At 40.0% G+C, this 25,841-nt stretch overlaps 1 protein-coding gene across 2 annotated transcripts in view; it reads right to left on the reverse strand.

Moving 5' to 3' along the window:
* The window catches only part of UTP20 (UTP20 small subunit processome component), a 97,198-nt gene that overhangs the window by 23,721 nt on the left and 47,636 nt on the right, over window positions 1-25,841 (reverse strand). Inside the window, exons 28-41 of one of the 2 annotated variants that reach the window (XM_066356820.1) lie at window positions 21,087-21,230; window positions 20,089-20,168; window positions 15,872-16,089; window positions 14,574-14,718; window positions 12,445-12,532; window positions 11,223-11,366; window positions 11,054-11,104; window positions 10,794-10,946; window positions 9,454-9,609; window positions 8,978-9,118; window positions 7,932-8,069; window positions 4,363-4,502; window positions 4,036-4,118; window positions 1,193-1,479 (exon numbers count right to left, since the gene is read on the reverse strand). In XM_066356820.1, the coding sequence (XP_066212917.1) occupies window positions 1,193-1,479; window positions 4,036-4,118; window positions 4,363-4,502; window positions 7,932-8,069; window positions 8,978-9,118; window positions 9,454-9,609; window positions 10,794-10,946; window positions 11,054-11,104; window positions 11,223-11,366; window positions 12,445-12,532; window positions 14,574-14,718; window positions 15,872-16,089; window positions 20,089-20,168; window positions 21,087-21,230 (1,968 nt within the window). Of the gene's footprint in view, window positions 1-1,192; window positions 1,486-4,035; window positions 4,119-4,362; window positions 4,503-7,931; window positions 8,070-8,977; window positions 9,119-9,453; window positions 9,610-10,793; window positions 10,947-11,053; window positions 11,105-11,222; window positions 11,367-12,444; window positions 12,533-14,573; window positions 14,719-15,871; window positions 16,090-20,088; window positions 20,169-21,086; window positions 21,231-25,841 lie in introns of both variants that reach the window. The other variant, XM_066356813.1, reaches the window with a different exon arrangement.

Here is a 25,841-nt window from a genome sequence, read left to right on the forward strand (position 1 = left end):
TCTTATGTCCATTTCTAAGTGTAATGCTTTAAAAAAACTAAATTATGCAATTTAAGAATAACCCTCTAAAAATTGTAACAATAAAAGGAGCAACCAGAAATGACAAAGCCAAGCTTTCACTGATATGGGTTAAGGATACTGTGAAATATATAAAAATCATATAAAATTTGTATCAGTTGGGACTTTCAAGTATTTGAGTGACATTGTTAGTACATAGGAAATATAGTGCCTCATATAAGGTTACTTACACTAGTGGCTGGCACAAGTTTTTCTGTAGAGGGCCAGATAGTAAATATTTTTGGTTTGGTCTCTGTTGAAACTACTCAATTCTGCTAAAGTAGAATTGGACTATATGTAAATAAATGAGTATAACTGTGTTCCAATAAAATTTTATTTACAGCCTGACCAGGCGGTGGTGCAGTGGATAGAGCGTCGGACTGGGATGCGGAAGGACCCAGGTTCGAGACCCCGAGGTCGCCAGCTTAAGCGCGGGCTCATCTAGTTTGAGCAAGGATCACCAGCTTGAGGCCAAGGTCGCTGGCTCAAGCAAGGGGTTACTCAGTCTGCTGTAGCCCCACGGTCAAGGCACGTATGAGAGAGCAATCAATGAACAACTAAGGTGTCACAATGCGCAACGGAAACTAATGATTGATGCTTCTCATCTCTCCATTCCTGTCTGTCTGCCCCTATCTATCTGTCTCTCTGACTCTCTGTAAAAAAAAAAAAAAAAAAAAAATTATTTACAAAAACAGGTGGCAAAAAAAACAACAGGCGGCTTATACCGAGAAGGAAAGGCTCTGTCTTCGTGAGAATCCACTGCTAAATGCTATCTCTGTTAACCGGGGAAGATAATTTTGAAAAGGAGAGAAGTGGCCAAGAAGGAAAAAGAAGAAATGGACTCTAATTTTTAATAATGTTTTAGAAATCAGAGTGCTCTTACACATTCATATGATATTTTCTAGCCAGAGCTAGAAGGGCATATATCTACCATATGAAAACCATTAGGAAGGAACATTATTGCTCAGCTGCAGTAGATTAAACTGAGGATGACACAATGAGAAAGGGATTGAATTGTGAAATGTTGGGATAAAAAAAAACCCCAAAAGCCAAAGTCAATCGGTAATAGGAGCCTCAGGGCCCCATGAGCACCCCGATTTGCACAAGCCTAATGGGCCCCGAGCAGAAGGATTACCGTGGACGCCAGGCACTTATGCAGCCTGGGTAGGATATCCCCTGTTATGGTTCCTTGGATATTTTTCATCGTTCTCTCCAGTTCTTCTTTATTCCGGGGAAGGGCAGACAAGGACTTGGTGATACCCTCAGTTTCCTTCACTGACAGCCCCACACAGGTGGCTGGGCCAGGGTTTCCCAGCTCTTCATTGCTGTCAGACAAACTCTTACATCTCTTTTCCTTCTCTTCCTCATACATGTGCTCTACTTCCATGGCTTCGGGCTCCAGCAACTCAGTCACTTCTGTGTCTTTATCTAGGAAACAACAGAAGTCATCTTACATCAAATAAGGAAACAACACAGTTGTGTTATGTAGTTTTTTCTAACAATATCCAATAAAAAAAATATCTAGTCACCAACTATGGGTAGGCAAGTAAGTGCTGAGGAAACCACAGTAAATGAGACGGTTATGGTTTTTTTGTGTTTTTTTTTTTGCTTTCTCAGTTTAGAGTCTAATGAAGAATACAGACAATATACTGACAATTATCAAAGACTACAAACTTTGGGAACATATTGGGAGGTTAGTCAGGGAGGGGGATCTTAAGCAAAATAAAGCTCCAAAGTAATGTGGTTGGACGTTTCTAAAAGCAAAAGCCTACACTGACAAGCATGGAAATCATAATGGCAGCTCAGTTCTCCTGCAGAAATATCCCTTTCTATAGAGTTCTGTTTATTGAAGAAAATTAGGCATTACAGTATTGTGGTTGAGCCCAGCCTTGGCTCTACTAACCAGCCATGTGACCACAGTCAGTTAACTTAACCATAGTGAGTTCTGGATTCTTCGCCAGTAAAATGGAGACAGCACCCACCTAGCAAGGTTATTAAGGATTAAATGAGAAAAAGCCTATATAATGTGTCTTATTTATGACACTTCACTGACTTTCAAAAAATAGTAGTTATTAGTCTTTGTTTAGTTTACTGGTCCTATAGCTTTTAGAAAGTTACTTTACATTTCTGAAACTTAATTTCTCTTACCAAAAATATTGGGTAACTAATAACTAAGGTTCTTAAGAGGACAAGTAATATAATGTCTACAAAATCCCAGTTCATAGTAAGTGCTCAAAAAATGCTTTAAATTTCAGCAATATCTAAGAAGAGCTAGTTAAGCAAATTAAGTATTTAAAATTTTTAATGTTTCTATTTATGTAAAATTGCAAAATGCAGATTCAACTGGCCAAAGATAAACTGTTAAAGGGCTTCAGTACATTAACCGTTTAAAACACAAATGGTTCCTACGCATTCAAACCAGTCCTTTCTAATCATTAGTGTGGTTCTACAAGGACTTCACCATGAACCAATGAGAAAACTTTGAGTAAAATGTTGGAGGAATGCAGACCGAGGGCCAGAATATTCCAACATCTTTAGCCAAAACAGTTAGGATAAATACCTGGCACACTGGAGTGTTCATTCTTTTCCTTATTTTTCTGTTCTGGCTAGAACTTCTAGTTTGTTATTCAATATTAGCAGTAGTAGGAGGTATCGTTGCCTCATTCTGGTTTTAAAGCAAAGACTTTTTTAATCCTCTACTATTGACTATGATGTTGCATTAGGTTTTTAGAAGGCATCTTTTAACAGGTTAAACAAATGTCTATTTATTTCTTGCTTAATAATTGCTTTGTATCACACATAGATATTAAATTTAATCAAATGATTCCCTTGTATCTATTTAGATGATCAAGTATATAAATTTTAATATATTTAATAGTAAAATAGTATTATTTAACCTTTTATTTGTGACCTTTTAAAGTTCCTACTATTGTTTATTATGCCTTCTATTTCCACTGATTCATCTTTTCAGAGGCTTGATTTATAATCTTATCAAATATTAATTTTTAGTTTGATGATCTTTTCTTATTATATCTACTTTATATTTCATTAATTGTTGCTCTTATTTTTAATTGCTTTTTCTTTCTTTTTTTTAGTGAGAGAGAGACAGGAACAGACAGGAAAAGAAAGATGAGAAGCATCAACTCATAGTTGTAGCATCTTAGTTGTTCATTAATTTCTTTCTCATATGTGCCTTGACGGGGGCGGGGGCTCTAGTAGAGCCATTGACCCCTCGCACAAGCCAGTGAGCACATGCTCAAGCCGGTGACCTCTGGGTTTCGAATCTGGGTCCTCAGCATGCCAGGCCGACACTACCCACTGCACCACCGCCTGGTCAGGATTTAATTCCGTTCTTATACTTTCTTTGCACTCATTGCTTCATGCTCTTTCCAACGTGAAGGCAACAATATTGATTTCTGTGTAAATTATGCACAGCTCAGATTTTCCCCTTATATAATTTAGACTGGCCTTCTCTACTGTCATGTAAGTTTTCACAAATAGACTCAAAGCATTCATTTTAACTTCTTCTTGATTTATTTACTGGTCATTGCTATAAGAACAAATAAAAGGGAATATGCGGAATTTTGCCATCTTTAATTCATTATCATAAATCATCCAAAAATAGGATAGAAATCCAGCTTAAGAAAGTTTTAAAATCTTACTTTTGGGGTGGGCTCCTCCTCCTGGGAGCATGCCTGCACCTCTCTTTCCCCACAGGCCTGCATCCCCTAAACTCTAAGGGCCCCCACGAGATTTGCAACCAGGAGAGCAGTGGGCAGCAGCCGCTTGTCCCGGGCTCACTGCTTGACCCTGTCCCCAGGGCCCCTTTCCTCTGACGCCCCATACGTGACAGCAGCACCGCCTCGCTCTCCTGTCACTCCTCTGTCCCACCCTTCTTTGTTTCACTGTCACCAACTTTGATTCACGTACTCTCCAAAACAAACCAAATGCAACAAAACAAAAAAAACAAACACTTACTTTCCTCATTCTGAATTTTTCTCATTTGTTCTTCAAGAGTTTTGTGGTCAAAGTGAAATGCTTCTAACACTATTACGAGCAAGCTGTTAAAAAAAGGTTCACAGAAATATGTATGTTTAATATCAGTTGATGATTAAAAGGAGAGGTAATTAAAACACATATAAACATTAAAGTTATTTTTTACCAGTTTTAGGTAATTTTGACTTTAACAAACATTAGCATAACCTCAGTGATACAATGTAAAAGTAAAATTACAGAAAGACTTTCAGAAAATAATTCAAAATTTACATTTTAAAAATGAAACAAAAATAAGAAATTTGACTATACCTGACACCCAACTTTTGATTGATCTGTCCTGTCTGTAAGACATGAATGAAATGTTTCAAGTAATATAAATAAGCTGGCCAAGAGAGATGTCTGCAAATAGCTCCGATAATCTCTGTGGCGGCAATGGTTATATTTTCATGCTGTAAAATAAGTCAAAAGCATCAATGTAGAGTGAACAAATAGAGACTGAACTTGGTACATTAAAAAGCTTAGAAAACAATGACTGACAATTACAGAAAGGAAAGAATCCTCAAACCACACTTCATTTCCACCCTCTAAGAGAAGATGATGTTAATTAAAGAAAGGATGCCTTCCTTTAATTAAAAGATATTAACACATTTTGGACCCTTTCCACTCAGACCTCCCCGATAGGTTCAAGCCTACAGACTGTGAATGAAGTAAATTCAATGTGTAAATTTGACAAATGCCGAAGTTAATTATATGTTGCACACATCAACATTCAAAAGAATACTTCCTTCAAGTCCTCTTTCATATCATGATGAATAGGAGCTGGATTTACCCCCATACCTTAAATGAGAAAAGTAGACAAAAATGTAGGAAACAACAGTTTTCAGACTTCAGACATCAAACAGTGCAGGACAGTGCTCCCTGACAACAGAAAACACATGCAAGGAGCCCTGTAATTAGCCCAATCACTGTGTGGACAGAACTGTCAGGTCACAGCACAGAAGGGGAAACCCAGAGAGGCCCAGTCCTGAGTTAAGCAGGCAGAGTTGAGGTTATGGTGGTCAGAGTCCACAGAGTGGACAGCTCCGTAGGCACATCAAGAAGCAGAAAATTCTAATGAGAGGAAAAACTGACCAATAGAAACAGACCCAGAAATGACATGAATGATATACTTCATAGACAAAGGCAGTAAAACAATGGATATAATTTTCTTCCATATAATCAAGAATGGAGAGAAAAGAATGAGCATGTTAGGGAGAGACACGTGAGATATAAAAAAGGCTGATACTGAGCTTCTAGAAATGGAAAGACAAAGAGGGATAACGTACCAGATGGAATTAAAAGAAGATGAGATGCTGCAGAAGATTAGTGTGCTTGAAGACCCAGCAATAAAAAAAATAAAGCATAAAAAAAAAGAAAACACCATTAAAAAGAGTCAGTGAGTTATGGGACAACTTAGAGTGGCCTAATATACACTAGGATCTACCAAGGCAAGAAGGGAACCCAAAAATAACTTTGAAAAAATGACCCAAAATTTCCAAGTTTGGTGAACACTATAAATCCATAAATCCAAGAAGCTCAATTAATCTCTGAAACACAAGAAACATGAAGGAAACTATGCTGAAACTTTCATCTTCCAAAAGCAAAGATGAGAAGAGATAAACAAAAGCTGAAAGAATTCATCGCCAGTATAACTGCACTATAAAAAAATTAAAGTCTTCCTTTCAGGAGTAAAATGATACAGGATGAGTATCTGGATCTAAATATGCAAGCAAATAGAAAAGATCTTTTCCTTAATTTAAAAGATGTCTTTAAAAGGTAATTGTTTAAAATCAAAAGAAACAATGTATTGCGTGTGGTTTAAATCTAATGCAGGGGTAACACCTATACAATGATAACTAATAAGCCAACAGAAAGAAAATCAAATCATTAAAGAATATCCAATTAATCAATTACAAGGTAAAAAAAGAGAAAAAAATAAGACAAATGAAAAATAAATAACAAAATCACAGATTTAAACCCAGTCATATTAATAATCACATTGAATATAAATGGTCTAAAGCAATGGTAGTCAACCTGGTCCCTCCTGCCCACTAGTGGGCATTCCAGCTTTCATGGTAGGCGGTAGTGGAGCAACCAAAGTATAAATTACAAGATAGATTTAACTATAGTAAGTTGTTTTATAAAGATTTATTCTGCCAAACTTAGCGAAAATCTGACATAAAGTACTTGGTAAGTAATTATTATTATATGCTTTAACTTGCTGCAACTCTGCTTTATAAATTTTATAAAGTCAAGTTACTTCCCTACTTTATAAATCACCATTACTGTGGAACCGGTGGGCAGTTAGAAAATTTTACTACTAACAGATACAAAAATGGGCGGTAGGTATAAAAAGGTTGACTACACCTGGTCTAAAGCCAATTAAAAGGCAGATTGTCAGATTGCATAAAAATGCTACCCTTCTCGCAAACAATTTTAAATGCAAAGTCACAAATAGGTTAAAAATAAAAAAACTATAGCCCTGGCCGGTTGGCTCAGCGGTAGAGCGTCGGCCTAGCGTGCGGAGGACCCGGGTTCGATTCCCGGCCAGGGCACATAGGAGAAGCGCCCATTTGCTTCTCCACCCCTCCGCTGCGCCTTCCTCTCTGTCTCTCTCTTCCCCTCCCGCAGCCAAGGCTCCATTGGAGCAAAGATGGCCCGGGCGCTGGGGATGGCTCTGTGGCCTCTGCCCCAGGCGCTAGAGTGGCTCTGGTCGCAACATGGCGACACCCAGGATGGGCAGATCATCGCCCCCTGGTGGGCAGAGCGCCGCCCCATGGTGGGCGTGCCGGGTGGATCCCGGTCGGGCGCATGCGGGAGTCTGTCTGACTGTCTCTCCCTGTTTCCAGCTTCAGAAAAATGCAAAAAAAAAAATTTTAAAAAAACTATAAAAAGCTTTACCATGCTAATGCTAACCAAACTGAAATATAATTTATTTTCCATCTATACTTTTTTCCTATTTTATTGCTATCAAACTCTGAGTTGGCTGTGCTTACTGGCTCTCTAAATTGGAATTTAAGGGAGTATTCTTTTATTAAGTAATTCTTTAAAAAATTTTTAATACCCTGAAACAGTCGAGCAAATCTGTCCTTGTACAAGACCATGTAGTCAATATAATATAAATTCAAGTCACAAATCCTGATATCACCTTAATTAGACTTGAATTTCTGGGCACTGCCTTTCATTAATCTATTTAATGAATAAATATTTATCGAGTCCTTACCAAGTGCCAGGCATTGTTCTAGGCACTATGTAGCATAATGGTGAAGACAGTCCTAAGTTCCAATACTGGTTCTGAAACTATGTCTTCAAGAAAGTTACGTAACCTTCTCACCTGTTTACTCCTATAACATAGTGGTAACCGTCTTTACCACATGAGGTTGAGTTTGGTGAGGAAGAAGTACTATCACATATACAAGTGCTTACTTGCAGTAGTGCCTGTATAATGCTAAAGAAAAGATAACTAGTGTTTGATTTCATTTCTTATGAGCCATTTGGGAAGACAACCACTCTGCCTGGATCAGTGGAGTTTAAGCCCAGTAATACAAAAATCAAAGTATGCCATCTCGGTAACGTGACCATTTCTAACAGGGGAATTATTTTGTGGTTGGCCTTTTGTGACCTAATAATAGCAAAAATAAAAATATAGCCACCATTTATAGAGACTTTACTATGTGCCATGCATAATTCTAAGAGCTTTAAAATTATTCTAAGCCTCTAATTGTGATGACATCATCAATATGAATGCCACAAAATTTAGATGCCCCTCCCCCACGTACATTTTGGGAAGTGTCAGGGTCCAGGTAGAGATTTACCAGTTTCTAGATCTACTGCCCTACCTTGAGCATTTTCTCATCAAAAACTGGAGTCATGGCATAAGGCATGATGTAATTCTGAAGAGATTTGGAAGACAGCATGACTTTGCCTTCCATTAGTTGTTTTGCCAGTTTCTTCAAAGCTCTTGCTCTCCTGTGGATCTATGGGTTAGAGAAAATAGGAATTAGGTACTCAATCATCTCACCTACGACCGGCTGTCTTTCCCATGAAAGGAATAAGGAGTGAAATACAGTCCATGTGTTACATGAGCAAACACTTAACTTGCTTCCTCCAGAGACAATAATCCATAGGACTTGTTTAACAATGGATCCCAAAGCATTTAAACTTCTTTAAAAATGGCAGCAGCCTGACCAGGCGGTGGCGCAGTGGATAGAGCGTCGGACTGAGATGCGGAAGACCCAGGTTCGAGACCCCGAGGTCGCCAGCTTGAGTGAGGGCTCATCTGGGTTACTTGGTCTGCTGAAGGCCCGTGGTCAAGGCATATAAAAAAAAAAAGGCAGCAAAAGATAACAGTATCATTGCGATTTGTGATACCACCAAGGAAACCAGACTCCAGGAAATGACCATCTCCAATGTGATTTTTTTTTTGGCAAGAAAGAGAGAGACAGAGAAAGGAACAGACAGGAAGGAAGAGAGATGAGAAGCACCAATTCTTCGTTATGGCTCCTTAGTTGTTCATTGGTTGCTTTCTCATATGTACCTTGACCGGGGGGCTCCAGCAAAGCGAGTGACCCCTTGCTCAAGTCAGCAACTTTAGGCTCAAGCCAGCGACTTTAGGCTCAAGCCAGCGACTTTTGGGCTCAAGCTGGTGAGCCCGTGCTCAAGCCAGTAACCTCAGGGTTTCAAACCTGGGTCCTCTGTGTCCTAGTCTGATGCTCTATCCACTGCGCCACTGCCTGGTCAGGCTCCTATGTGAATTTAACTGATATCATGAGAACCAAGGAATGAGGAGTTCACAACTTTTTGGAAAATTAAAAAAATATATATTTTTAAGAACTATTTGAAATGCTTATTTTATAGGTAGGAGAAAACCAGAAATGCCTTTTACCTGAATGTGCTTCATATTCTCAAAGAAATCCATTTCCGGATCATGACAATCAGTGAGCTGCACCAAGTCTTTAAATTCTGGTTGATCTGGAAAGGTTTGAATTAAACAGGAAAGTAGTGTGGTATAATCCTGTTGAATACTCTGCAAATACCAAGTTGAAAAAAAAAATCTTTATTTTAAAAGAATTTGCTTCCTAGATAATACAAAGAAGCAAAAAAAAGCCATTCAATATTCTTTAAAAAGTAGAACATTCCCACTGTAAAAACAAACTACATAAAATCAGAAGTGATCGCTCTTTTTCATTCCCACTGCCAACTGTACTACTGTTAATATCTACACAATCAAGTACCTCAATTAAATGAACTAAGCCTGACTGCTTTTCTAAGTGGAAGAAGTAGGGATAAACAAAAACATAAAAGGAAACCACTGACAGTAATACTTAAAAGACAAAGTAACAAATCAACCCCAGTCCGTACCTCTGTCTGGCTCTTCAGTCCTCTCCTCAGTTTCTCCAGGAGTGAACACTGAATGATTTCTCTGTATTCCTTCTCTGTGATGTTCAAGGCAGCCAGCTTTTTGATGATACTCATCAGGCACAGGTTGGCGTTATCACTTAGAGACATATCTCCCAACTGGAAACGGGAAAAGCACCCAAATTAGTCTGGGGAATAGTTGTAATGTGGAATATTATTTTCTAATGAAAAAGTTCACAAAATTCTGCCACTGCTCTGTGCACAAATCCCTACTAAGAAATGTCCCACAAATATCACATAACTGAAGAAGAACCAAATGTAGGGTTGTGAGGAACACAGTAAATGACTGAAATACCATGCGTACTGAGAAGTGCCACTCAATTTTAGAAAACACTATGACATAGGCTTTTTAATTGGTTTACTTTTCAAGGCAAACAGAATGAAAGGTTCAGTAAAGTTGTTCTCAATATTGTGTATTAGATGATCATTGAAAATGATAGAGTTGACCAGGTATAATTCTGGTTACTTGCAGTGGAGTTCCTGGTTTGAGAATGTAGGTAGTAAGTGTAAAGTATTTCCAACTCAGCCAACCAGGCAGTAATTTAGAATTCCTTGGTTTGAAATTTGGCATATACAAAGAATGAGCCACAGATGGGGAGATTATTACTTTTTCATATATTACATAATCCTTAATATCAGATGAATAACTATAAAACATTACAAAGAGATTACTGATGCCATTACATGATTAAGTATTAATAAAGGACTTCATTTTCCCCATTTTTGGGTCTTAATTCAGTTCAGCAACATAGAACTTAATATAGTCCAAACTCCTTTTATTCCTATTAAAGCAATATAAGAGGGCAAACTGTCAAATAATATAGTTACATATCTTTAAAAAATTGAGATATAATTGACATACCATAAAATTTACCCTTGTAAAGTGTATAATTCAGTGGTTTTTAGTATATTCACAAGGTGGTGTGACCATCACCATTAACTTCAGGACATTTTCATCACCCCCAAAAGAAACCCTGTCCCAGTCCAGTCACTCCCCCCCCCGCCCTCCCCATGCAGACCCTGGTAACCTCTCATTTACTTTGTCTCTATTCTAATACACAGCTTTAGGACTTCCACATCTATTATTTTACTCAAAATCTTAGTCTTTCAAATCCTGAGAATAACAATCCAATCTTTGCCAAGCAAAATCTTCTGCAACTAAAATTAATTTTATACTAAAAAACCTTTGTCCTTCTCAAAACATGAATTAACAAATTAGATCATGTAAGTAGCTGCATTATCAAAAGGAAAACAATTCACCAAGTTTTGCTATAAACACCTACCTCCAGATTATAGAAACAATTATGCATAACTGGGATTAGGTAGTTAACATCCACGGTTTGCATTTCTTTAACGTAAGAGGTGATGGTCTGGAACGCTGAGAAGCGAACATCAAAGTTGATGTCATCCAGATGTCTTTGATCAAAGGCGTTAAGCTACAAGAAATGCCATTGAAACCATGTAAGTGAAGGTATATAAATCTTAAAGAAACAGAAATGATAATAACTTTGAAGCAAAGGAGAAGTAAAATTTTCCTTCTTACCTCAACAACATCAGTAATATATTTTAACCCACTTTCAAAATCAGAAAGCATCTAAAAGGAATGAAAACAGTATATTAGTGAACAAAACCTTAACTTTTCTGCCCATCTCCTGTCAAGTCTCTGCTCCCACTCATACGGGTGATTTGGGGTAAAAATAAATATTACAGACCTGGAAAATTGTACAAAGCAATTGTCTTGACAGCTTGTTCTTAATAACAGAGAAGAGTTTTGCTAGAGGCTTGAGGAAGCTTGTTGGCTCCAGACAATGTTTTAACAGGTTTTGTATTGTCACCAGAATATCAACCTCTGTATCCTTAAGAAGAAATATTAAGAGAAATTGTATTTCAGTAATTTATAAAACTAGTCAACTTGGATTTAATAAATGACAGCACAAAAAACAGATACTTATGAATAAGAAGTGAAGCTAGTCATTGGAAAAGTTATTCCATAGCCTTTTAAAAGGTTCTTAGTATTTTAACATAAAGCCCATAATAATGTCCTTTAACAGTTTCTTCCTTTAATTCTATTGCGCGTTGCAACACCTTAGTTGTTCATTGATTGCTTTCTCATATGTGCCTTGACCGCGGGCCTTCAGCAGACCGAGTAACCCCTTGCTGGAGCCAGCAACCTTGGGTTCAAGCTGGTGGGCTTTTTGCTCAAACCAGATGAGCCCGCGCTCAATCTGGCGACCTCGGGGTCTCGAACCTGGGTCCTCTACATCCCAGTCCGATGCTCTATCCACTGCGCCACTGCCTGGTCAGGCTCTTCCATGCATGCATGAAAACGTGCATGGTTTTGAAACAAGCTTTCTTCCACTGTCAAGTCAGAAGAGTCAAGAAAAATGAGCTTGCTGAAGAAAAATATACACCTCTGCTTGTCTACAGATCTATGGTCTTCTAAACTGACTCACTAAGATAACGGACATTCAGTGTAACTACTAAGGGCTCACAAATGAGTCTGAGCCACAGGAAGACTCTTAATCAAGACGGAACTAGGGTTTAAAAATCGTATTAGAAAACTCTTAGCTATGTCTAAATACTAAAATAGTCTTGACTTTTCATTCATCTTGGGTTCCAGATTTGTTATTGATCAAAGTCAGAAAGGGGGGGAAATGCTGAAATGGATGAGAAGCTAAACAAAGGACAACAAAGGGGCTACCCTCTTCATTGTCACAACAGATGACGACGTCTCCATGTTTGGCCCGCCCCCATTCCTAATTCTGCCCCAGTTTTTCTCTAGCTTCAATTTTCTATTTCTGTATAAAGGCTTCACACAAATACTTTAAGACAAATACATCAGAGAACCTAGCCAATAGAACTGTTGTTCACAAAGAAGCCTAACAATGACAGTGCCACTGCAAAGACGAAGTCCACGCCAGTGCGCGCGAGTACCTGAGGCACGCTGCCGCGGTGCAGGAAGGGAAGCAGGAGGGTGATGAGCAGGGAGCTCTGTGCTCCGTCTTTCATAAACTTGCTGATTCTGGAGAAAGGAAAGAAACAGTAGGTAAGGAAAACTGACAAGTTCAAAGCATTTCTCTAAAAAATTAGACTTTTTGTAGAAAAACATCAGTGAGGAAAGACACAGGTGACCTGCAAGTATGTGTGCACGTAGAGGAAGTCTACCTCGGCTACATAGCAGCGTCCACTCTGACCTCTCTCCAGCGTCAGGCTCAGGGCTACACTTAGATGTCTTCTGTAACAGCTGACTGTGTGTGCAGGTTAGAGTAAACTCCAATGCTATCATCTGGCAATCAGTAATTTCTTATTTTACAAGGAAATAACATTTTTAAGAGCCGAGACTTATTTAAAACTATATAAAGTAGTTCAGTGCAATTCCCACCATAGCTTTACAATGTAGGATTTATTGGCTCCATTTTCTCCAGAGAAGACCAGGACTCAGAGAAGTGGATGTCACATAGCTAAAAGGCGGCAGAGCCGGTCCTTCAAACACTGGCCTTTCTGATGCCTAATCTGTCATCATCTTTGCACCACCAGGGCCAGGGAAAAAAATCTAAAAAGTATATTTAGTGTGGCTCCCTCTCTGCATAATTTAGAAATACAAGAGTATAAATAAAATATTTATAAGAAGTTTCTGGAAGATTTTGATACATCGTTTTTTATTGTTGCTAAAAGTAACAACAAAAAACTTTTAATAACTAAATCCTAAAAAATTATAGCTTAAGATAGACTTAGGTTTTGTACTCAGAATCACCAACCTTGTACTTTATAGGTATCATAATTATATACAAATAGGTCTATGGCCAAAGAGAATCTTTAAAAACCCTTGCGATATCTTTCTCTCTCTCTCTCTTTTTTTTTTTTTTGTATTTTTCTGAAGTTGGAAACGGGGAGGCAGGCAGACAGACTCCCGCATGCGCCCGACCGGGATCCACCCGGCATGCCCACCAGGGGGCGATGCTCTACCCATCTGGGGCGTAGCTCTGTTGCAACCAGAGCCATTCTAGCGCCTGAGGCAGAGGCCATAGAGCCATCCTCAGCACCCAGGCCAACTTTGCTCCAATGGAGCCTTGGCTGCGGAAGGGGAAGAGAGAGACAGAGAGGAAGGAGAGGGGGAGGGGTGGAGAAGCAGATGGGCGCCTCTCCTGTGTGCCCTGGTCGGGAATCGAACCCGGGACTCCTGCATGCCAGGCCGAAGCTCTACCACTGAGCCAACCAGCCAGGGTCTTTCTGACTCTTAAAAAACAAACAAAACAAACTGTTCTTTTAAAATAATTATTTTTATCAATCACATTAAAAAAATTAAGACTATATGATCTCACAAAAAAAGAAAGACTATACAATATTATGTAACTCAAAATTTTAATTGAGTAAAACATGCAAAGGCAAAATAAAGAAATCTATTAGTCTAGAATTTTGAAGTCTGTTCTTTTTTTTTTTTTTTTTTTTTTTTTCTTTTTGTACTTTTCTGAAGCTGGAAACGGGGAGAGACAGTCAGACAGACTCCCGCATGCACCCGACCGGGATCCACCCGGCACGCCCACCAGGGGCGACGCTCTGCCCACCAGGGGGCGATGCTCTGCCCCTCCGGGGTGTCGCTCTGCCGCGACCAGAGCCACTCTAGCGCCTGGGGCTGAGGCCAAGGAGCCATCCCCAGCGCCCGGGCCATCTTTGCTCCAATGGAGCCTTGGCTGCGGGAGGGGAAGAGAAAGACAGAGAGGAAGGAGGGGGAGGGGGTGGAGAAGCAAATGGGCGCTTCTCCTGTGTGCCCTGGCCGGGAATTGAACCCGGGTCCCCCGCACGCCAGGCCGACGCTCTACCGCTGAGCCAACCGGCCAGGGCCAAGTCTGTTCTTTTTTATAGTTAAAGGAAGGTAGATGCTGAAAAAGGTTTCAGTCAAGAAACAGAATTCTGTATCAACTTTTAAAAAAGGGCATTAAAAAGTACTGAAAATCTTTTCAGCTTCTTATTAACACATTAAAACAACTGAAAAACAGATATAATTTTTGAAAAATTAAAACCATGAATGGCGATGTCATCTGTGAAGGATATGTATCACTTACTTTGAAAGAATGCCAAGCTCCTTACTGACTTGTGCCCTGTTCTTTTTCTTTTTCACCTTCTCTGTACTTATTGTGGTTTTGCTGAGATACTGGAGAATTGCAGGTACATGCGGTATAATTAATCGTCCACCTGTTGTGATAGACTCTGAAATAAAGTGACAAATGTTCTGGTTTTAATTAGTTACTCTCTGAAAGGATAATGGTACAATATCTTCATAATGACAAACATGGAAAGCCCTCAATTACCATAAAAATTTAATAAACTTCAATTCTGAAAATTAAATAACTTTCTTCTTAGACAAAATAGCTATTATCATTAGCTAAATGAAAACTTTATATAAGAGACTCCTGAGGCTTTATTTAAATCATTTTTGGTAGGAGTAAAAGAGATGTTAGGATAATGTGGTTGGAAGAATTCAGAGACATGACAGTGGAAATCATTTGATAAATTCCTGGAGGATAGTTGAGCTTTCTGGAGCATAAGTAACCTGAATTTCTATCACTACAAAGAAAACTCAATTTATATAAACTGATATTAATTTTTAGAGAAAAGAAACACTTTTTTTAAAGTGGGGTGGGGTGGGGTGGGGGACAGACAGGAACAGTCAGGAAGGGAGAGAGATGAGAAGCATCAATTCTTCACTCTGCTGTATCACCTTGGATGTTCATTGACTGCTTTCTCATATGAGCCCTAACTGGGTACTATAGCAGAGTGAGTGACCCTTTGCTCAAGCCAGTGACCTTGGGTCCAAGCCAGCAACCTTTGGGCCCAAGCCAGCAAACAAGGAGTCATGTCTACAATCCAATGCTCAAGCCAGTGACCTTGGAGTTTCAAACCTGGGTCCTTGGCATCCCAGGCCAACATGCTATTAAGAGTTATTGAGAGGCCTGACCAGGCGGTGGTGCAGTGGATTGAGCGTGGACTAGGACGTGGAGGACCTAGGTTCGAAACCTCAAGGTTGCCAGCTTGAGCACAAGCTCATCTGGTTTGAGCAAGGATCACCAGCTTAAGGCCATGGTCGCTGGCTTGAGTAAGGGGATCACTGGGTCTAATGTAGCCCCCAGGTCAAAGCACAAATGAAAACAATCAATGTACAACTAAGGTGCCACAACAAAGAACTGATGCTTCTCATCTCTCTCCCTTCCTTCTGTCTGTCTCTATCTGTTCTTCTCTCTGTCCCTATGTCACACACAAAAAAAAAGAGTTATTAAGTTTTTTTTATTGACTTTTTCCTTTCTGAGGGGAGAAATGCTACCTCAAAAGTCTAAGACTCGCCTGCCTTGTGCAGCACACATACCGTCTGCACTTTGTGCATACATGCATCCGGTCACGGGCAAGCTGGGAACTGCTTCTGTGGGCTCAAACTCTGGAAGGGTGAGAAGGTCATCAACTATGTCCATCACAATACTGGCTGTGGCGTCAGAGAGATTTTTTGCTGATAGAATCGCAAAAACATTCGTCAGAATATCCCATTCTGGGTGCCCCAGTTTCTGTTTGGCCAGTAAAGGGAAGTATCTGCAAGAAAAATATATTGAAATAGCCATCTTATTTCTAAATGTTTATTTCTAAAAAATCTTCCAACTGAATTTTCATACTGAATTTAACAAATATGTGTATGTGTGAACATTAATAAGATACTCAAAAGGGAAATCACTTTAAAATTTGAAATTCGATGGATAATTTTAGGCACCTCAAAAACACTGTAGTATTTAGGCACCTGATATAAATGTCTCATCCAAGCCTCATAACATCTCCATGAGATACTGAAAGGCTCACTCACAACGAGAGCATCTCTACATCACAGATGAAGAAACAGACTTGTCCAAAGCCACTGAGCTAATAAGTGCTAGAGCTCAATTTGAACCATAAATCTCCAAAGTCAGCCCTTTCTAAAACAAGTGTATTAAAGACAGGCTGTTTTTCAATTATTAGCATTATAGAATGCGAATTTTTATACACTCACATAAAAACAACGTAGTACAACATGAGCATTAGGAGTACAGACCACAACAAACATCTGTTGTGTCAGGATATGCACTGTTCAGAGATTAGGGTAATCTGTTGGGGAGGTGATGAGTCCATTCCCAACACTGAAGGACGCATAGATGATATGAGCACCTTAGCCCACAGAAACACACCAATTGGTAGAGGGAACAAAGGCATTCCAGTCAAGGGCAAATCAGCAGTTGTTTTATAGTCAGAGATGCAATCCTCACTACTAGCAGAAAGGTCACACTGAAAAAATTCATCATTACTGGAAAAAGAGCGCAGGCACTTTAACATACTTCGTACTGATAAACTAACAGAAAATTTCTAAGAGATTATGTTCATACATCTTTTCCCAACAGATATTGGATACAGTGTACACAAGCACCAAGAAAGACACTTTACATATTATTAATGAGGTAAGTACTGTGTTATTTCCATTTTCCAGGTGGCAAAACTGAGGCTCAGAAAGGCCAACTTTGCTAAAGAACGCACAGTGATACTGCAACTTGAAGCTAGCTTTGTGTGGCCTTGGAGACTGATATTAACCACTGTTGTAGGTTGTCTTAAAATTTTTTCAAGTAGAAAAGGTGGAAGAACTGCCTTCAACTGCTAGGTCCTAGCAATGGCCCATCATCCAGTGCAACTTCTTAAGTGAGTCTCTTGAACAATATGACTGATGCCCCACATAGGCAGGCTTAACTGTATGGCTCAGTTAGACACTTGAATCAATTATTCAATGTGCAACGAATACGAATTAACTATGGATTAAGAGGGGTAACCCTCGGCCCTGGCCGGTTGGCTCAGCGGTAGAGCGTTGGCCTGGCGTGCGGGGGACCCGGGTTCGATTCCTGGCCAGGGCACACAGGAGAAGCGCCCATTTGCTTCCCCACCCCCTCCCCTCCTTCCTCTCTGTCTCTCTCTTCCCCTCCCGCAGCCAAGGCTCCATTGGAGCAAAGATGGCCTGGGCGCTGGGGATGGCTCCTTGGCCTCTGCCCAGGGGCTAGAGTGGCTCTGGTCGCGGCAGAGCGACGCCCCAGAGGGGCAGAGCATCGCCCCCTGGTGGGCAGAGCGTCGCCCCTGGTGGGCGTGCCGGGTGGATCCTGGTCGGGTGCATGCGGGAGTCTGTCTGACTGTCTCTCCCCGTTTCCAGCTTCAGAAAAATACAAAAAAAAATAAATAAATAAAACAAAAAGAGGGGTAACCCTCTGCGGAGGAAGTCAATAATATGAAACCGTCTCTGCCCTCAAGGAGCTTTAGGCAGGTAATCTCTGAAGAAGGAAGACTGCAGGAAGGACAGTGAGTAGTCACAGGGTCTCCCAGGAGAGGAGAGAGCTCAGAGGAGGAAAAGACCAAGCCACGCAGCGGTCACAGTGGCCAGAACCAGAGCGGCTTTTAAGAGTGGTCAGTGGCCAGCGACAGTCCCAGTGTATATAGCATCTCGTTCTACCCTCAGGAATGTTTTAGTTTGGAGAACAGACTCTAGTTAGTCAGCAAGTTTTTGTGGTCCTGAATGCTCTAATTGCTGAGACAATTTAACCTTACTTGTAAGCAATGTCTGACTGACCCCATGTAAACTGGAGCCATATTTCAAATTAAAATTTATTTTTTTATTGAAGAGTACCATTTCCATTAAGTGGCTCTGAAACATTCATGAATTCTTCTATGCACAACCACATATGCATATCTATTGCTATGGAGGATTTAAGAGAAGTCAACCCTTCTAAAGCTTTCTACCATGTACGTGTCAAACAGAAAAATGCAGTTTGGCCGCCTACCTCCTCTTTTACTATATGCTTCTATTTTTTACTTCCAAACAGAAACGTGAGAAAATGCAGAAGACAGTGGGCGACATCCAGCGATGTGGATCTCTACCCTGAGAAGGACCCAACTAACACAGAACTGGGTCACTATTATGAAAGTCCTTCATGGCTGATTTGCATAAAAATTACTCAAATAAAACATCACTCAAGTGTGCCTATGCAGTGCTGCTTAAAAATATCCAGTGCTAAAACAAGATGTGAAAGCACATCCTCAAATTGGGAAATAAATGAAAAGAGCTCTCCCTACCAGGAAAAATATAACAGGCTTTCCCGAGGAGGACAATGTCAAGATCTTCGTCTGGTTTGTTTTTGAAGACTATTTTATGATGGGGGAAATGTTCATGGCATATAAAACAACAAAGTCGAAATCAATAGACCATCCAGTATGATCCCAATTTTGTAGAAACTAATACCAAGACTTTAACATCACTGAATCAATAAAATATCTTCTTTTATTCTATCTTTCCTTCTTCAAAATAGATTAGGGAAAAATTAAGTCCTTTGTCATCACTGAGATAACACATAAGTACGGATAAAGTCTAAAGTCTCCACACTTCTCAGTAAATATACATTTGGTCTGCAACACAGCATCTCTAAGCTATCAGTAGATAAAGGCTCTGTAAACAGCTCATGATGTCCTCAAAAGGATGTTGATTTATGATAATGCAAGCTATATACATAGCTCGATGGAGTTTTACAAAGAATAAAGGACATAAAAATCTAAAAAGCTTGTGCATTTTTTCTGATTTTATGTGGGAAATAGGAAAAGGACATAGAATGCCAATTACAAGTCAGATTTTACTTTTAAGCAAGCACGCAGAAAATGCTAATATCTATGTGCTGATTTAACTACTTGCTGTGTTTCACAGTTTTTCCCTTTACCAGGCCAAAACAAACTGCTGACACAATTATTAACCATTGGAAGAAGATCCCTATCAATTCCGATAGTCTAATTTTCAAGTTTTAACAAAACTGTAAAAAACAGCAAAAATGTATGTTCTGATAGAATGCTCTATAATTTTAATTTACATCAAATAGCAAAGTGTTATTTTACCTATTTTTTTCATTTTTAAATTACAAATAATGCAAACATTAAAAAATGTATGAGAAGCCCCCTTCCTCACTCTGGCCCACCCAAACCTCCACATGCTATAGTAACATGTATCCTGCTAGACCAGGGGTCGGGAACCTATGGCTTGCAAGCCAGATGTGGCTCTTTTGATGGCTGCATCTGGCTCGCAGACAAATCTTTAATAAAAAAATAATAATATTAAAAATACAAAACATTCTCATGTATTACAATCCATTCATTTCCTACCTCTCATGTTCATGGTTGCGGGTGGTTGGAGCCAATCACAGCTGTCCTTCGGGACAACACCAAATTTTTATTGGATAATGCGTAACGTACATGGGTCATTCTATGGCTCTCATGGAATTACATTTTAAAATATGTGGCGTTCATGGCTCTCTCAGCCAAAAAGGTTCCCAACCCCTGTGCTAGACATTTTCTATTTGCATACCCATTTTCCTGAGTCACACTATACATATTGTTCAGCAACTGTATTTTTCTTTACACTATGTACTTTGATATTTAGTTGCTTCATTTTCTTCAACACAAAAGTTCACTGCATGGAAAGACCACACATTTTATTACTGGTGCCCTTAATTTACCCGCCCTTTCCAAAAGGGGGAAAAAAGGCTATACCTTGCATTTCTGCTCCAGACACTAATTAGTTTTAGCAGAGGAGTAGGAGAATATTGACTCTCAGATCCAAGCCTGCTGATCTAGGACACAAAATAAAAACAGAATATAAGATAAAAAAATATATATACAATATTGTAGGGGGAAAAAACAGCTAAAAAGCAGCAGCAGCACAGAAACTGCACCAGAGGACAAACGAGCCAAGGCAGAGATGAACAGTTAAAGGAGAGACGGGGGAACGCAAGGCGATCCAAAATCACACCTGCTCAGGAAAAATGGCAGAGAGGGCACCTGAGAGACCAGGTAGTGGGTCGTCTTCTTTTTTTTCTGCTTATTTTTAAAACTTTACTTATTTTTTTTTTTTTAGAGACAAAGGGAAAGGGAGGAGGAGAGAGAGAAGGAGAGGGACAGGGAGAGGGAGGGAAGGAGAAAGAGAACATTAATTTGTTGTTCCATGTGTTTATGCACTCATTGGTTGACACATTCGAGCCCACAACCTTAGCATATGGGGACACTGCTCTAACCAACCGTGATGCCGGCCAGGCCCTGGGTTAGGTTTCACTTGGTCAGAGACAACAGAGCTCCAGCAGCTAGAAATCTTCCCTAAATCAAGGCTCTCCTACAGTCTTCTCAGCTATAACTAACCTCAGCTATTTCCAAGTGGTTACAGTCAGAGAAAATGTGTAACAAAAATGCCAGTGTATTTTCCCTCATGCTTGTCAATATCTAGAGACACATCATGACAGGTGCTACAAAAGCTATGCTGCTACATTTGCTTAAGAGAGACACTCACATGCAAGTGAGCCTTAAGAATAAATTGCAGAAACCAGTTCTTGAGCTCTAGATGGTAGAGAGTGTTCTAAAACTTCCTGATAAAGAATGGCTCGATGTAAAAGAGAAGACCAGGACAGGCACCCGTGTCTGGGGGTAGACTATGCTGGTGCAGTAATACCAAGGAAGAAACAGACGAATCCAGGCACAGCGTGGAAATCAAGGTTCACCTGGGGCCACACTGCGCCATGAAATACAGCATCAATTTCTTCTGTTCTGAACTGATAGGACTCCCAATCCAAAAAGATATCAGTTATCATTTTGATTCCAAGACGTCTTAAATTTTTCAGTGGGTTAATAAACCTTGGCTGTATCTGTAAAACAAAGATTTTCTATTAAAAAAATTATACACATCATTTTAATCCTTGACTTCTCAGGAGGCGCTCTTGCTCTGACAGCTAAGAACCAAACTCGAAATCTTGTTATTGAGTCTGTTGACCTTGGTTCTGATTCACACGAAATATCAACAGAGCAAGTCACAGTAGTGTTCTTATTCAACAAGACAAAGAAGCAGAGACCGAAAAATTCAAATGGTGAGATGCCCTACACTGCAGGTGTCCCCAAACTACGGCCCTCCTGAGGCCATTTATCCAGCCCCTGCCGCACTTCTGGAAGGGGCACCTCTTTCACTGATGGTCAGTGAGAGGAGCACTGTATGCGGCGGCCCTCCAACAGTCTGCGGGACAGTGAACTGGCCCCCTGTGTAAAAAGTTTGGGGACCCCTGCCCTACAGTATCACTGCCTGTAAAATCACACTAGGGTACCCTTATGGGGAAAAAAATAATCACAACTGGAACAGCTGTTATATGTTCTACATTGGTTTTACTTTCTATTCAAGGAATTGTTTCAGATAAAATTCTGACTTCTTCCTATGAATAAAGCATTCTAAACTTTTTATTCCATCACAATGCCTTAGTTTAGGGAAAAAAAAAATAAACCATCATTTCAAATGAAAGTCACATTTTAGTTTTCATATTTGTATTATTTTTTTTACCTTTGTTAAAACAAGAGCGGTGTGTGTGTGTGTGTGTGTGTGTGTGTGTGTGTGTGTCAGAGAAAGAGAAAGAGACAGAAAGAGGGACAGGGACAGACAGGAAGGGAGAGAGATGAGAAGCAGATAAGAAGCATCAATTCTTCGTTTGCAGCACTTTAGTTGTTCACTGATTGCTTTCTCATATGTGCTTTGATTGGGGGCTACTGCAGAGCAAGTGACCCTTTGCTCAAGCCAGCAACCCTGCACTAAAGCCAGTGAGCCCACGCTCAAGCCGGCGATCTCGGGGTTTCGAAACTGGGTCCTCTGCATCCCAGTCTGACGCTCTACCCACTACACCGCTGCCTGGTCAGGCTAAAATAAGAGCTTTTAATTATTCTTGTTAAAATTAGCCTAAGGAACTAGTTAAATATTTTATGCTCTCTTCATACAGTGAAATGCTATGTGCAGTTAAAGAGAATGAGGCAACTGAAGTAAGCCAAAGGAAAATCTCAAAATATGTAATTCAAAGAAAAATACAATTTGGAAAAAACAAGATTTGTCTTTTTGAAAAAAAAAAAAATTGTCTCCTCAGAGGCACCAAAGCTGGAGTGGATGTCTGAATTAACAGCAAACTTCTTCTTCTTCTTTTTTTTTTTTGCAAACTTCCTTTGTAACAGATATTGCTTCTTCTACTGGCATCGCTTCTATGGGGTTACAGAAGTCTCATATATGAAGGTGTTTTGTTCTGGCTCAGAGGAGAGTATTTCCTGAGTCCGCATCGATGGGTCCAAAGACACGACAGCCGCAGTCTTGACCTCAGCCTAGAATCTTACTGAAGGAAAACATTAAATTGTATGAGAGGCTGAAAATGCCCAAGGTATGTAAGAGGGGAGAAATGATAAATTTGAGAAGGGTAAATCTTCATGGGAGAGGCAGAATTTCCACTGTATTTTAAAGGATGAAGAGGTTTAGGCCAGGTAAAGAGAGAAAAAGGCCTCCGAGATGTCTCTGCAGCATGGAATATTGTAAAACCAAACACAAGGGGGAAGATTCAACCTCTAAATGTTTTTCCAATTGAGGAATATACTGTGGACTCTGGATATATAAGTAGCAACTTAGTTTTACATATGACTTTAAAGACCAACATCAAAATCTGAAAACCACCATGCAATTTATAAAGACAACACAAATGCTCTAATAAATAAATATCAAGTCTTATGGCCAAGACATGAAAAACCAAATAGGCAAGTTATCTATCATGAAAATCTGATATTCTCACATCAAAGGAAGTATATAAAACCTGAAAGAGCACATTTTGAATTCAAGTGACTAGGAGTAAGGATGCCATGAAGTTGCTGCACAAGGCTGAGGAATCATGGTATTTCACATACTCACCAAGTTTCTCCCTCATACCTCATTATAATTATCATATACCTCATATATAATTATCTCATTATACAAGCTACAAAGACAGAGGACATGACAGGCGAGGATAAGAAGCTGACACAGTTACAGGTCATCTGTTCTGCTTCAACTCTACTGGTGATGTTTCCATCATCAACTGTGTCATGCTTGATGAAAGATAAAAACTGTTACTGATACTTGGGGAGAAAAAAGGGTATCATAATACCCTGGAGAAAATAAGAAACCAATCTTAGTAAATATGATATCAAATCAGACACCCTCCCATCTTTCCCCTAATCCCACCACCATGCCCCCTCCCTGTGGGGCAGGATCTGCCAGCTGCCTAGTCTGTTCAAAAATGGTTGAATAAACTGGAGGAAGACCCTGCAAATGAGCAATTGTAGACTTTAGTTCCTAGAGGAATAGCCAATATGACTGAGTTTATGTACATTTCCAAGTTACTCCAAACCAAAGCAACCCTCACCACACACATCTGAGTGTCAGTCAATACCTTGAGGGATCTGAAAGATATAAAAAAGTAAATGTATAACTTAGCTCAAACACAAATGTAGAACTTTAACTTACTTGTGCAGTAATTCATTACAGCAACTCAAAGAATTCTTTGGATTTATCCCAAGAATTAAAAAAAAAACCTTAAGATAAATGCTTACCTGCCAAGAAGCTTAGCACCTCACTAACTAATGAACTGTGAAATTGCACAAATGATCCTCTGAGTTACTGATTGCTGGTACAGAAGTGAGGCTGTATTACTGATTCACTTCTAAGTGAACCAGAAAGTTGAAAGACTTATATAGGGTTTATAAAACATCTAGCCATTCAGGTTTTAATATATCCATGTAGAGATACAGTCACTGTCACTTACTATAAGGCATAAAAGGAAATTCTCACATAATGCTCCCTATATTCCCAAAGGATTTTCCAAGACCTCTTTTCAGCTTCCACACTTGCCCCCAAAGCAAAGAAAGTAATTTTTTTGTAAACAAAGTGGTATTTTTAAAACATTAAACTGACCTGATCATTTCTCCTATTTCACATCTCTCAGGTTTCCTAGGACACCTGAAAGTAACTCCAGCTCCTCATCACCACCCACGAGGCCCTCCCTGTCTCTGAGCTCATTACATGGTTCTCCCACCCCTTGTGCTCCAGCCACCTCATCCCTGTCTGTTCTTAGAAAGTGCCAGGACAGTTCTACTTCAGGGACTTTCTGCTACAAGTTATTACCTCCACCCAAAATGGACCGGCAGGTGTGAGCTCAAACATTACCTTGTGCGTCAGGACCCCGACCACCCTTAGTTAAAGCAGCACTCATCCACGCCCAGTTTGGTCACTCCTGTCACTCTCTCTCATTTTATTTATTTATTTGTTTGTTTGTTTATTTTTGTATTTTTCCAAAGTGAGAAGTGGGGGGCAGGCAGACAGACTCCTGCATGCACCCCACTGGGATCCACCCAGCATGCCCACCAGGGGGCGATGCTCTGCCCCTTATTGCTCTGCTGTAATCAGAGCCATTCTAGCGCCTGAGGCGGAAGCCATGGAGCCAACCTCAGCGCCCAGGCCAGCTTTGCTCCAATGGAGTGTTGGCTGCGGGAGGGAAAGAGAGAGACAGAGAGGAAGGACAGGGAGAGGGGTGGAGAAGCAGATGGGCGCTTCTCCTGTGTGCCCTGGCCGGGAATTGAACCCAGGACTTCCACATGCCAAGCCAATGCTCTACCGCTGAGCCAACCGGCCAGGGCCCACACTCTCTCATTTTAAATTCTTCACAACTCCACATGTCTCCTCAACATGCTCATGTTTTCTGGTACTTTCTTTTATCTCTAAAAGTTGCCTTGAGTCTTATCTAATTCTACCATCCGTATCAGTTCTGGGTCTGCTTCTGTTGACTAGTTTTTCTCCTCCTTATGAATAAAATTCTTCTCCTTCTTGGAATGCCTGATAAAACTTGCCTGAATGTCAAACACCGTGCATTTTTTCATTTACATCATTTGAATGTTTTTTAAGTTTTGTTCTGGGCTACAGTTCATTTATTTGGGAAAACTGTGATCCTTCTAAGCCAGTGGTACTCAACCTGGTCCCTACCACACACTAGTGGGTGTTCCAGCTTTCACGGTGGGCGGTAGTGGAGCAACCAAAGTATAAATAAAAAGATAGATTTTAACTATAGTAAGTTGTTTTATAAGATTTATTCTGCCAAACTTAGCGAAAATCTGACATAAAGTACTTGGTAACTACTTATTATTATATGCTTTAACTTGCTGTAACTCTGCTTTATAAATTTTATAAAATAAAGTTACTTCCCTACTTTATAAATCACCATTACTGTGGAACTGGTGGGCGGTTAGAAAATTTTACTACTAACAGAGATACAAAAGTGGGCGGTAGGTATAAAAAGGTTGACTGCCCCTGCTCTAAGCTTTATTAAGCGGTGCCAAAGCAGCCTCGATCCCAGAGCTAGTCTGGCTCCACTGCTGAAGCAAGCGATCCCCTGCTGAGGACTCAACCTGAGGCCGAGGCAGCACAAGGTGTCTGC

Source organism: Saccopteryx leptura, chromosome 1 (assembly GCF_036850995.1).
Source record: "Saccopteryx leptura isolate mSacLep1 chromosome 1, mSacLep1_pri_phased_curated, whole genome shotgun sequence".
NCBI classification, from domain to species: Eukaryota; Metazoa; Chordata; class Mammalia; order Chiroptera; family Emballonuridae; genus Saccopteryx; species Saccopteryx leptura.